General features: G+C 36.5%; 1 protein-coding gene across 7 annotated transcripts in view; it reads left to right on the top strand.

The window, feature by feature from the left end:
* The window catches only part of F8 (coagulation factor VIII), a 176,141-nt gene that overhangs the window by 52,322 nt on the left and 110,481 nt on the right, over positions 1–13,338 (top strand). For all 7 annotated transcript variants that reach the window (XR_015448422.1, XM_087204120.1, XM_087204124.1 and 4 more), the window contains one exon: positions 2,722–2,815. Coding sequence is in view for 6 of the 7 variants with exons in the window: in XM_087204120.1 (XP_087060246.1) it covers positions 2,722–2,815 (94 nt within the window). In the remaining variant the exon portion in view is untranslated. The remainder of the gene's footprint in view (positions 1–2,721; positions 2,816–13,338) is intronic.

The following is a 13,338-nucleotide window of genomic DNA, read 5'->3' as shown; positions in this document are numbered from 1 at the left end:
TACCCAACAGGCACAGAAACATCAGTTCACACAAAGACTTGTATGCAAATATTCATAGAAGCACTCTTCATAACAGCTCTACATTGAAAACCATTTAAATAATCACCATTTGGTGAATGGATAAATAAAATATGATATACCCATATAATTAGAATATGCAGCAATTAACATAAACGAACTATTTTTACGTTATACAACACTAATCAAACCAAAGCATGGTAAGTTAAAGAAGTGAGACAGAAAAGACTTTGCATATCACATTATTTACCTTGTATGAAATATCCAGAAAAGGCCGATTTATAGAGCAAAAAGCTCTTTAAGTGGTTTCCAGAGTTGGGGGTGAGAGCAGCATTTGGTGGTAACATAGCATGAAGAATCTTTTTTGAGGGGGAGGCTTGTGATATATCTCAGCGGTAAGTGCCTGCCTGGCAATCGCAAGGCCCTGAGTTCAATTCCCAGTACAAAAAAAAAAGAATCTTTTTGGGGTGATGGAAATATTCTCATTCTAGAATGTGGTAATAATTGTATAACTCTATAAATTTTCTAAAATCATTAAATTGCACACTTAAATAGATGAATTTTATGATATTCAGTGGACCCTTGAGTTATGACTGGCCTGACATATGAACAACGTGAGTTATGATGGGAATTTTAGTTTTCGCTTATGATCAAAGTCTTGAGTTACAACCCAAATGCTGGCTGCTTGTGCTTCCAGATGGTCTCAGATACAGACTGAACCCTTAAAGAGTTCTGGAAGGGACATGACAGCATCCTTTCCTGTGTGGGGTTAACTGAGAAATCCTGGGCCAATGTCTCTCTAAGGACACTGAGATCCGCCTGTGTGCAGGAGAGAGACTCTGAAGGCTGTGGAGAGGAGCCTGAGTCTTCACTGACCAACTTGAGTTACAACCAGCCCTTGCAAACGAATTGAGTTTGTAAGTCAAAGGTCCACTGTATAAATTATGCCTCTATAAACATGTTTTTCAATGGACAGAAATCAAACAGAAAAAACAACATATATTCAAAGCAATGATAGAGAAACTCTTACACTAATACTGTATACCCAAGTACCTCAAAACTCAGGGGTTGCAAAACAGCTGTTTATTATTCTCACGGATTTTATATGTCAGGAGTTCAGGAAAGACTCATTTGGCCAATTATTTATCTCTTTGGCATTGATTGAGGTCACTTGGTGTTGATCACTTGGCTCTAGAGGGACCAAGACACCTGAGTGGTGATACTTGAAGACTAGAAATGCCAACCAGAGCATCCACATGGAGCCTGTGTATATGGCGTGGCTTCCTCATACTATAGTGGCTTCAAGGCAGTGAGACCTCTTCCATGGTGGCTCAGAGTTCCAACCATGTGTGTTCCAGTATGGAAGTACTCACTTTTTCTTTTTTGTACGGGGGATCGAACTCAGGACCTTGCGCTTGCGAGGCAGGCAGCAGAACCACTGAGCTAAATCCCCGGCCCCAGTATTCACTTTTTATGACCCAGAGCCAGAAGTTACACAGTACTTCATACCATAACCTGTTAGTTGACAGCAGCCAAAGCCTACCTAGAAACAAAGAGAATGGAAATTTGGTGCACTTCATGATGGAAGGAGTGCCAAAGAATTTGGGACTCAGTCCTGGACTGACAGCTTACTTCTCTAGTTCAAGAAAGGAAGCCACAAGAAAATGAAATCCCACGTTTAGTGTGCTGAATGAGAATCATTATTAATCTAGCAAGAGTTTTCATTTTATTGGCAATTTATACCAAATCAAAAAATAAAAAAAACCTTAAATGTAAAGTATTACAAGAGAATCATTATCTTGATAAAGATTTGCAAAAAAGAAAAAAAAGTATAGTAGCCATCATACTTGGTGAAATTTAAAAACCTGCTTAAGGTGCTTAAGGTTAGGACAAGTCAGAGCTGGCAGGTATCACCACCTCTGTTTAATGTTATACTGGAAATATCAGTGAGTGTTCTTAGGAGAAAAAAAGAAAATTTTAATATTGGAAGGGAATAAATAAGACTGTTGTGGGCTGGGGATGTAGCTCAGTGGTAAGGTGCTTGCATTGCGTGTGTGAGGCCCTGGGTTCAATCCCCAGCACCACATAGATAATGAATAGCTGTTCTATAATAAGAAATAGACGATATGGTAGACTTATCAAATGAGTGGATTTTAAGACAGGAGTGCAAGTAGAAGTTAGTTTTTCACTCTTATATCATACAGGCTCAGATATAGAGGAAGGATTAACATCTGTGTTTCCCTTGCTGTCTCCATGTTCTGTCTTCCTTCCTGTCTTCTAAAGTCCTTGCATCAGTGCAATTCTCCAATCTTTGCTTGATGCTGTCAACTGTCCTCCTAGCCATGCTTCTTATTTTACCCCTGGACTCCTTATCTGTCTCTCTTCTCTTAGGGAATTTAGTGCCCAAATAATGGAAAAGCTTGAGAGGGAGCAGTGTCCTCTCCATTCATGTGAGAAGGTGCAGAAAAACTCCCTGAAGCAACTGAAATAATTTTTAAAGAAATGGAAAGAGGCCTTTAGTGAGAAATCTAAACAGCTGTCTAAATGATTTAATGACAAGAACAAACATTTTGAACATTAGCTAGGCTCAAACTCCTATAATGTAAGTACAGGCAGCTTTTGGTTTTCTGGAGATAGGCTACAGTTTTCTTGTTGGTCCTATTTGTCTTAGGGTTTAATCCTATATTTCATTTATACTTTCAGATTATATTTAAGAATAAAGCAAGCCGACCATATAACATCTACCCTCATGGAATAAGTGATGTCAGTCCTTTGCACTCAAGGAGACTGCCAAAAGGTAAATATGACCTCATTTTTTGTTTGTATTATTACATGTTTGAAATACATCATGATCATATATGCTTAACACATCCTCCACCTCCTATTATCTATCATTCATTTTGCTTTTTAATTTATTTATATTTTGGATTTCTCATATAAGAGAAACTATGGAATCTTTAAGCTTGTGTTTCTGATTTATTTCGCTTGACATTATGGTTTCAAGATGCATTCATTTTCCTACAGATGACTCAAGTTTATCCTCCTTTATGGCAGAGTAGTACCAATTGTGGATAAACACCATCTGTTCTTTATCCATTCATCTGTTGATGGACATGTAGAACTTTCCCAAGATTTAGCTATCATGAATTATGCTGCTATAAACACGGGTATGCATGGATCACTGTAATATGATGTCTTTAACTCTTCCAGAAAGGTACCAAGAAGGTGAATACCTGGGTCAAATGGAATTTCTAGTTTCAGTGTTTTGAGGACTCTCCATCCTTTATAGTGGTTGTACTAGTTTATATTTCTACCAACAATGTAGAAGTGTTCATTTTGCCCACAGCCTCTCCAGCATTTATTATTATTTGATTTCGTGATAATAGCCATTTTTTTGAGTAACATGGAATTTCAAAGTTTTAATTTGCATTCCTCTAATAACCAGAAATGTGGGACTTTTTCATGTATTTATTGGCCATTTGTACTTCTTTTGAAAAGTGTCCATTTGTTTCAGGTGCCCATTTTTTGACTGGGTCTTTTATTTTGGTGAGGATCTGTTATGGCTTGTGTCTAGATGTCCCCTGGAAGCCTCATACAGTCATTTCAGAGGTGGCTGAATCTAGAGTGTGTGACTCTGGGATTGATTCATGGTGCAGTGCTAGGATTAAGGGCACTAGGATTAAGGGTCTGAGTGCCACCCACTCTAAGGGCAGGTAGCCTGGAAAAGATATAAGGGACAGAAAGTGGCTTGTCACTTGGGGCTCACTTGCTTGTTGTCTTCTGCCTGCTCTGCTTTCCCGTGAACTGTTTCTCCTCTGTGATGCCCCTCTGCCATGCCACCCTGCCCTGGAGCTAGCCAACTATGAACTGAAACCTCTATAACTATGCAACAAATAAACCTTTCCTCCTTTAATTTGGGGTGTTGGGTATTTTGTCTAAGCAATAAGAAAAGTAACTAAAATAGGGTCTAATTATTTTATTTATTTATATATTTTAGACATTAGTCCTCTGTTGAGGAATAGCTAAAATTTTCCCATTCTGTAGATTGTCTCTTCACTCCGTTGGTTGTTTTCTTTGCAGTGCAGAAACTTTTTAATTTTATATAAGCCCATTTGTTGATTCTTGGTGTTATTTCTTGTGCACTTGAGATTCTGTTCAGAAAGTCCTTGCCTATGCCTATGTCTTCAAGAGTTTTACCTATTTTATCTTCCAGCAGATTAGGTATTTCTGTTTTAATATTTAGATTTTTTTTGTTTGGTAGCGGGGATCGAACTTGGGACCTTGCACATTATTTAGATTTTGGATCTATTTTCACTTTAGTTTAGTACATGGTGAGAAATATGGGTATACATTCAATATTCTGCATGTGGGTAGCCAGTTTTGCCAGTACTGTGCCATTTACTAAGAAGGCTTTCTTTCAGCCTATGTTTTTGGACCCTTTGTCAAAGATCAGATACCTGAATGTGCCTAGGATTGTTTCTGCATCCCTTATTCTGTTCTATTGATTCACAAGTCTGTTTTTATGCCAGTACCATGTTGTTTTTATCACTGTAACTTTGTAATATAATTTGAAGTCTGGGATTGTGATGCCTCCTGCTTTGTCCTTGTTGTCCAGGATTGCTTTTGCTATTCTGAGTCTCTTCTGATTCCACATGAATTTTAGGATTGTTCCCTCTAGTTCTGTGAGAAATGCTGTTGAGATTTTCATTGAGATTGCATTAAATCTGTATATCAGTTTTGAAAATATGGCCATTTTGACAAAATTGGTTTTGCCAATCCAGAAACAAGGAATATCTTTGGATTTTCAGATGTCCTTTTGTTCTCCTTTTTCAGAGTACTGCAGTTTTAATGTAGAGATGGTTCACTTCCTTGGTTAGGTTAATGCCTAAGTATTTAATTGTTCTTGATTTTATTGTGAATTGCATTGATTCCCTAATTTCTTTGTCACTGAGTTCATTATTGGTGTACAGGAATACTACTGATTTTTGTGTGTTGATTTTTATCTGCTACCTTGCTGAAGTTGATTATTAATTCTAGGAATATTTCGGTGGGAATTTTTTGGGTCTTCTTATGTAAACAATCATGTTATTTGCAAATAATGGTAATTTGGTTTCTTCCTTTCCTACACATATCTCTTTTATTTCTTTCTCTTGCTGGATTGCTTTGGCTAATGTCTTGAGTACTGTATTGAATAGGAGTGGTGACAGTGGGCATCCTCATCTTGTTCCTGATTCAAGAGAAAGAGCTTTTAGCTTTTCCCCATTTAATTTAATGTCGACAGTTTGTCATAAATGGCTTTTATGAGACTGATATAACGTCCTTCTAATTTTTTTTGTTCCAGTATCGGTGATTGAACTCAAGACTTTGTGCTTGCCAGGCAGGCATGGCGCCACTGAGCTACATCCCTGGCCCGTGATAACATCCTTCTATATCTATTATTTTTTCAGAGTTCTTTTTAAAAATCGTGAATGGATTTTGGATTTTGGATTTTGCCAGGTTTTTTTTCTGCATCTATTGAGATGATCATGTGATTTTTATCCTTCCTTCTGCTTATCCGATGTATTACATTTAATGATTTGCACATATGTTGAACCATCCACCTTGCATCTCTGGGCTGAAGCCTACTTGGTCACAGTGCATGATCTTTTTTTTTTTTTCCAGTACCAGGGATCGAACTCAGGGCCTTGCACTTGCAAGCCAGGCATGGCGCCACTGAGCTAACTCCCCAGCCCAGAGTATGATCTTTTTGGTGATTTGTTGCATTGTTTGCCAGTGTCTTGTTGTATTTATTTATTTATTTATTTATTTATTCATTCATTCATTCATTCATTCATTCATTCAGTTAGCGTCTGTGTTCATTAGAGAGATTGGCCTATAGTCCTTTTTTGGTTGGATCCTTGTCTGGTTTTGGAATCAGAGTAATGCTTGCTTCCAGGACTGACTTTGGGAGAACGCCTTCCCTTTCAGTTTCATTAAAGTTTGAGGAATATTGATGTTATAGCCTCCCTGAAGGTCTTGTGGAATTCAGCAGTGAATCCATCAGGACCTAGCTTTTCTTTGTTGGTAGGATTTTTATTATTGCTTCAATTCCATTGCCTGTTATTGGATTGTTTGGGGCTTTTAAATCTTCTTTGTTCAGTTTTGGTAATTCATATGTATCTAGGAATCTATCCATTTCTTCTGAATTCTCCAATTTATTGGAGTACAGGTTTTCAAAGTAGTTGCTAATATTCTTCTGGATTTCAGTGTTGTCTGTTGTGATTTCACCTTTTTCTTTTCTAATTGCATTGATTTGAGGCTTTTCACCCCTTTTTTGGGCAAGATGGGCTAAGGATCTATTTTGTTTATTCATTCAAAAAGCAAGCTCTGATTCATTGATTCTTTATATTGTTTGTTTAGTCTCAATTTCCTTCATTTATTCTCTGATATTTATTATTTCTTTCCTTGTATTAGCTTTGGATTTAGATTATTCTGGTTTTTCCAGGACCATGAGGTGCATCATTAGGTCATTTATTTGGACTGGTTCAGTTTTTCTGATGTGGACATTCACAGCTATAAACTTCCCTCTTAGGATTGCTGTGCTATACTGTACTGGTATTATCATTTGATTCTAGGAACTGTGCAATTCCTTCTGTGACACACTGAGTGTTCAGGAGTGCTTTATTAATATCCAGGTGTTTGTAAAATTGTGGTTTCTTTTGTGGTTGATTTCTATTTTCAGTGTGCTCTGATCTGACAGAATACACGGGATGCTTTTGATTCTTTTGTATATACTTAAGGAGGCTTTATGGGCTAGTATATGGTCTATTTTGGAGAAAGTTTCATGTGCTGCTGAGAAGAATGTGCATCCTGTTGTAGTAGGATAGAACATGGCTATAGCTATCTGTGAAGTCCATTTTTTTGAAGCTGTGCTTCAGCTTTGATATTTGTTAATTTTTTGTTTAGTTGATCTGTGTGTAACAGTATGGTAATTAGGTCACTTACTATGTGTGTTGGTGTTTATTTGATATTTCATGTCCAGTGGTGTTTGTTCAATGAAGTTAGGTACCCCAGTATTCAATGCATATATATTTACAATTGTTATCTCTTCCTGTTGAATTTTCCGTTAACTAATATGTAGGGTCCTATTTTACCTCTTCTGATCTGTTTTTGCTAGAAGCTTACTTTGAGAATCAAATTGCTATCCCGGCTTACTTTTGGGGTCTTGGTGCATTGTATTATTCAAGGCTTACTAGAGTCAGATGTAGAAAAGTGCAAGACATCTGTCTGCAAAGGACCCGGTCCAGGGCTTAGAGGCCATGGCAATGTCCCGTGCAAGTCTGTACCAGGAGACAAAGGACCCTATGGGAGACAAAGGGATCTGTGCTGGAAGCCAGGAGATGATGTCCAAGATGAAGATGAGGATTGAAGCTGACCAGAAGAAAGAAAGTAGCCAAAGCTCCTATGAAGAAAAGCAACTGCAGTGAAGCTCTTCCAAGGAAAATCAGCTGGAAGCCTTCCCTTTTATATCGTTCTGACAACCATACTGACTCAAATCAGCTGGGCATTCCCACTCAAGTTGACAATTTATTAACCACCACACAGCCTAATACTGTTTTCCATCCTTTGATTTTTTAGTCTATGAACTTCTTTTTGGATTAGATGAGTCTTTTGAATGCAACAGACCATTGGGTTTTGTTTTCTGATCCGGTCTGACAATCTGTGTCTTTTAATTGGGGAGTTGATGACTTTACCTTGAGAGTTATTACTGAAAGGTATTGACTTATTCTTGTCATTGCATGCTTTTTCATTTGTTGTTGACTCCTTTGTTTTTCCTTTCTTGCTTAACTACTCACCTCGATGTATTCATTCCATATGACTTTTTGGCTTTGCTGGCTTTGTTGTCTCTTTCCAGGATACTCTTTTTAAAAAATTTTTATTTCTTTTATTGGTGCATTTTAGGTATACAATACGTTTACATTTATCATTGGGTGCTTATACCTGTACATGATGGATCTTGGTTCTTATTTTTCCCCATTACCTGTGCACCCTTCACCCCCTCCACCCTTCCCTATTTACATAGACTTTGTTTCCATTTTTTTCTTTTCTCATAATTTTTCCTTTCCCTCCTTTCCTTTCCCCTTCCTCTCCCACCACCCCTACCCCTTTGGACCTTTTCTTCCTATTTCAAATTATCAATCATTCATTTTAATCATTTTAGTCCTTATTTACACTTTCTGTTTCTCACACTAGAGAAACTATTTTTCCAGGATATTCTTGAGTACTTTTTTGAGTCTTGATTTGATGTTTCAGAATTTCCTAAGGTGTTCTTTTTTATGGAATGTCCTCATTTCTCTATCCAATTGAAAGACAGTTTTTTCAGGATGTATAGTCTGGTTTGGAAGTTGTTTTGTTTTAGAGCTTGAAACACTTCATTCCATGTTCTCTTGGCCTTTAGAGTTTGTATTGAAAAGTCTGCTGTAATCTTAATGGGTTTAACTTTATAAGTGATGTTTTGCCTTTCTCTGATAGCTTTTAAGATTCTGTCCTCGTGTTAGAATCCTGGGATGTTGGCTATGATGTGTCACAGGGACCTTCTTTTTTCATCATATTTATTTGGCATTCTCTTAGCCTTGGTTACATGTATATAGAGATCTTTCCCCATAGTTGGAAAGTTTTCTGCAAACAGATTTTTTATTCTATGTATGCTGTCTTCTAATTTTTCTCAAACTCCAACTAGCCTTAGGTTAATCTTCTTGGCATCATCTAGTAGCTGTTGGATGAATATTCCTTACTCTCTTATCATTGTTAAGGTTTCTCTGAGTATATCATCATGTGATTCCATTTTGTCCTGTATTTCTGAGACCCTTCCCTCACATTGGTCATTTCTGCTCCTCATTTATTCAATAGAATTCTTTATCTCTGAGATTTCCATTTGGCCCCTTTTCATGGAGTCCATTTCTTTGGTAAATTTGTCACTCTTATTTTGAACAGTTTTGGTCAAGTCTTGTAATTTTAAAAATTGTTTAATTTTTCTTAGTCCATGTTTGTAGTACACAATGATTACCTTCACTGTAGGAAATTTATGCATGTGCATAAAACATTTCAATTCTTTTTTTCCTACTTCCTTCCCTTTTGGCCAGCATCAGATTCATTTATTTGTGTTATAAGATCTTATAAAATTAATTATGATACAGACAGATTAACAGCCAGACAAACAGCACAATAAAGTATAAAACACATAAGACAATTATATCAAGGAACATTTTTGATACATTGTCCATGCTGGATTACAATAACTTCTTTCTTTTTTTTCTCTTGTCTATCTTTTATTTGTAATTCATTTATGTATTGAGATTCTCATAAGAGAAACTATGCAATATTTAAGCTCGGGTGTCCAATTTACTCCACTTAATATTATGGTCTCAAGATGCATCCATTTTCCTACATATGGCTCAAGTTTATCCTTCTTCATGCAGAGTAGTATACCACTGTGTATACATACCACATTTTCTTTATCCGTTTATCTGTTGGTGGACATATAGGCTGCCTCCTAGATTTAGCTATTATGAATTGTGCCGCTATAAACATGGATGTGCATATATCACCATGGTGTAATGCTTTTAACTTTTGGGAAGATACCTAGAAGGGGTATAGCTGGGTCAAATGGAATTTCTATTTTTAGTTTTTTGAGGAATCACCACACTGATTTCCATAGTAGTAGTATGAGTTTGCCCTCCCCTTCCACCAACAATGAAGAAGGATTCCTTTTTCCCTACAACCTCTCTAGCATTTGTTATTGGTTGATTTTTTCATGATAGCCATTCTTTCTGGAGTGAGATGTAATCTCAGTGTTGTTTAATTTGCATTTCTTGAATAGCTAGCAATGTTGAACTTTTATTGGACATTTGTACTTCTTCATCTGAGAAGTGTCTATTCTTTTCAGATGCTCATTTTTTGATTGGGTCTTTACATGTGGGGGTCTAATTTTTTTGAGTTCTTTATATATTACAGATATCAGTCTTTTGTCTGAGGAGTAGCTGGGCAAAATTTTTTCCCAATCTGTAGGTTGTCTCTTCACTTCCACTGGTGGTTTCCTTTGGTATGCCAGAAGCTTTATTTATTTATTTATTTATTTTTTGGTACCAGGCAGTGGAACCACTGAGCTAAATCCCCGGCCCTGCAGAAGCTTTTTAATTTGATGTGATCCTATTTGTTGATTCTTGGTATTATTTCTTGTGCATCCAGGGTTCTGTTCAAAAAGTCTTTGTCTACACCTATGTCTTCAAGAGCGTTATTTCTTTTTGTCTTCCAGCAGAGTAATGTTTCTGTTTTAGTATTTAGATCTTTAATCCATTTTGATTTTACATTAGTGCATGGTGATAGAGATGGGTCTAGGTTTAATCTCTGGCATGTGGAAAGCCAATTTTCCCACCACAATTTGTTAAAAAGGTTATAATTTCTCTACCAAAAAGATTTAGCCCTTTTGTCAAAGGTGAGGTTGCTGAGTGTTCCTGGAGTTGTTCCTCTATTCTATTCCATTGATCCAGAAGTCTATTTTTGTGCCATTACCAGGCTGTTTTTATTACTGTAGCTTTGTAGTATAACTTGACATCAGAGATTGTGATGCCCTCTGCCTGGCCCTTGTTGCCCAGAATTGCTTTTGCTATTCTAGGTCTCTTCTGTTTCCACAGGAATTTTAGGATTGCTTTCCCTAGTTCTGTGAGGAATGCTATTGTTATTTTAATTGTGATTGCACTAAATCTGAATAGCAGCTTTGCAACTATGACCATTTTCACTATATTGGTTCTGCCTATCCAGGAAACAGGGAGTATCTTTCCATTTTCTGATATCCTGTTCAATCTCCTTTTTCAGAATACTATATTTTTCATTGTAGAAGTCTTTCACATCCTTTGTTAGGTTACTTCATGAATATTTAATTTTCCTTTATGCTATTGTGAAAGGCATTGTTTCCCTGATGTCCTTCTTGTTCAGTTTGTTGTTGGTGTGCAGTAATGCTATTGATTTTTCAGTGTTGACTTTGTATCCTGCTGTGCTACTGAATTTGGTTATTAACTCTAGGTGTCTTTGGTAGACTTTTGGGGTCTTCTATGTAGAGGATCATGTCATAAGCAAATAGTAATAATTTAACTTCTTCCTTTCCCATCCATATCCCTTTCTTTTCTTTCTCTTGTCTAATTGCTCTGGCTAATGTTTCAAGGACAGTGTTGAACAGGAGTGGTGATAGCAGACATCCTTGTCTTATTCCTGATTTTAGAAGGAAAGCCTTTCAGCTTCTCTGCATTTAGTATGATGTTGGCCATTGGTTTGTCATAGATGGCTTTTATCAGTTCAAATAGAGACCTTCTACACTCATTTTCAGGATTTTTTTTTAACATTAATGAATATTGGATTTTGTCAAATGCTTTTTCTGCATCTATTGAGATGATCATGTGATTTTTATGCTTGCTGTTTATGTGGTACATTATATTTATTTATTTAAGCTTGGTTTTTGTTGTTGTTTTTTGTTTTGTTTTGTTTTGAGTCAGTGTCTTGCTATGCAGTCCAGGCTTCCCTTTAACTCAATATGTAGCCCAGGCTGGCCTCAAACTCATGACATTCCTCCTGCCTTAGCCTCCCAAGTGCTGGGATTACAGGTGTGCACCATTTTGCCTGCTATATTATTGATTTGTGTATGTTGAACCATTGCTGCATCCATGGAATGACTGCTACTTGGTCATACTGTATGAACTTTTTGATGATTTGTTGTGTTCTGTTTGCCAATATCTTGTTGAGGATTTTTGCATGTATGTTCATTAAAGAGATTGGCCTGTCCTTTCCTGGTTTTGGAATAAAATGCTTGCTTCCAGGAATGAGTTTTGGAGTATTGCTTCCCTTTTGATTTCATTAAAAGGTTTGAGGAGTAGTGGCATTAGATCTTCTGTAAAGTTCTTGTACAACTTGGTAGTGAATCTATCAGGACCTGAGGTTTTCTTAGTTGGTAGTATTTTTTATTACTTTTTCAGCTTCATTGAGTGATATTGGATTACTCAAAGCTTTTATATCTTCTTGGTTCAGCTTTAGTAGTTCAAATGTATCTAGAAATTTATCCATTTTTTTCTAAGTTTTCCATTTTACTGGAGTACAGGTTCTCAAAGTAGTTACTGAAGATCTTCTGGATTATGGGAAAATCCATTGTGATTTCATTCTTTTCATTTCTTTTTTTTTTTGTACCAGGGATCAAACTTGGGTCCTTGTGCTTTCAGGGCAGGTGGCGGAACCACTGACCTAAATCCCCGGCCCTGTTTTTTACATTTCTAATTGCATGAATTTGGGCCTTTTCTTTCCTTATTTTGGTAAGATTGGCCAAGGGTTTGCCTATTTTGTTTAATCTTTCAGAAAACCAACTCTCCATTTCATTGATGTATTTTTAGTCTCAATTTCATTAATTTCTATTCTGATATTTATTATATCCTTCCTCATACTTGCTTTGGGTTTGGATTGGTTTTGTTTTCCTAAGACCTTGAGGTGCATTGTTAGGTTATTTATTTGAGCTCACTGTTTTCCTGATGTGGGCATTCACTGCTATAAATCTCCTTCTTAGGACTGCTTTCATTGTGTCCTATATATTCTGGTATGTTATACTGGCATTATCATTTGACTGCAGGAACTGGCTCACTTCTTCTTTAATTTCATCTGTGACCCACTGATTATTCAAGAATATATTATTTAATTTCTATGCCTTTGCATAGTTTCTGTTGTGTCTTTTGCCACTGATTTCTGGTTTCACTGGACTATGATCTGATAATATGCATGGGGTAATTTCAATTCTTTTGCATTTACTTAAGCATGACTTATGGGCTATTATATGGCCTATTTTAGAGTCTCATATTGCTGCTGAGAAGAATGTGTATTCTGTTGTTTTTGGATGGAACACTCAGTATTTATTAAGTATCTATCTATTAAGTCCATTTGTTCTAGGGTTTGGTTCAACTCTGATATTTCTTTATTATTTTTTTGTCTAGTTGATCTGTCAATTTATGATACTGGGGTATTAAGGCCCCCTGTTACAATTGTATTGGTGTTTATCTCGTTTTTCATGTCCATTAGTGTCTGTTTTATCAAGTTGGATGCACTGGTATTTGGTACATATATGTTTATAATTGTTATCTCTTCCTGTTGAAGTGTTTCCATAGTGACCTTCTTTGTCTTTTCTGATCAGTCTTGACATAAAATCCACTTTGAAATTAGGATAGGTACTCTCACTTTTTTCTGGGTTCCCACTGCATGGAATATTGTTTTTCATCCTTTGATTTTTCTATCTGTGACTTTATTTTTGCA

This window comes from Heterocephalus glaber, unplaced genomic scaffold, assembly GCF_053883595.1.
Source record: "Heterocephalus glaber isolate CG9 unplaced genomic scaffold, H.glaber_assembly_v1.0 deba00001863, whole genome shotgun sequence".
Taxonomy (NCBI): Eukaryota; Metazoa; Chordata; class Mammalia; order Rodentia; family Bathyergidae; genus Heterocephalus; species Heterocephalus glaber.
Note: the sequence above shows the minus strand (reverse complement) of the source record. Positions and strands in the feature narration are given on the sequence as shown.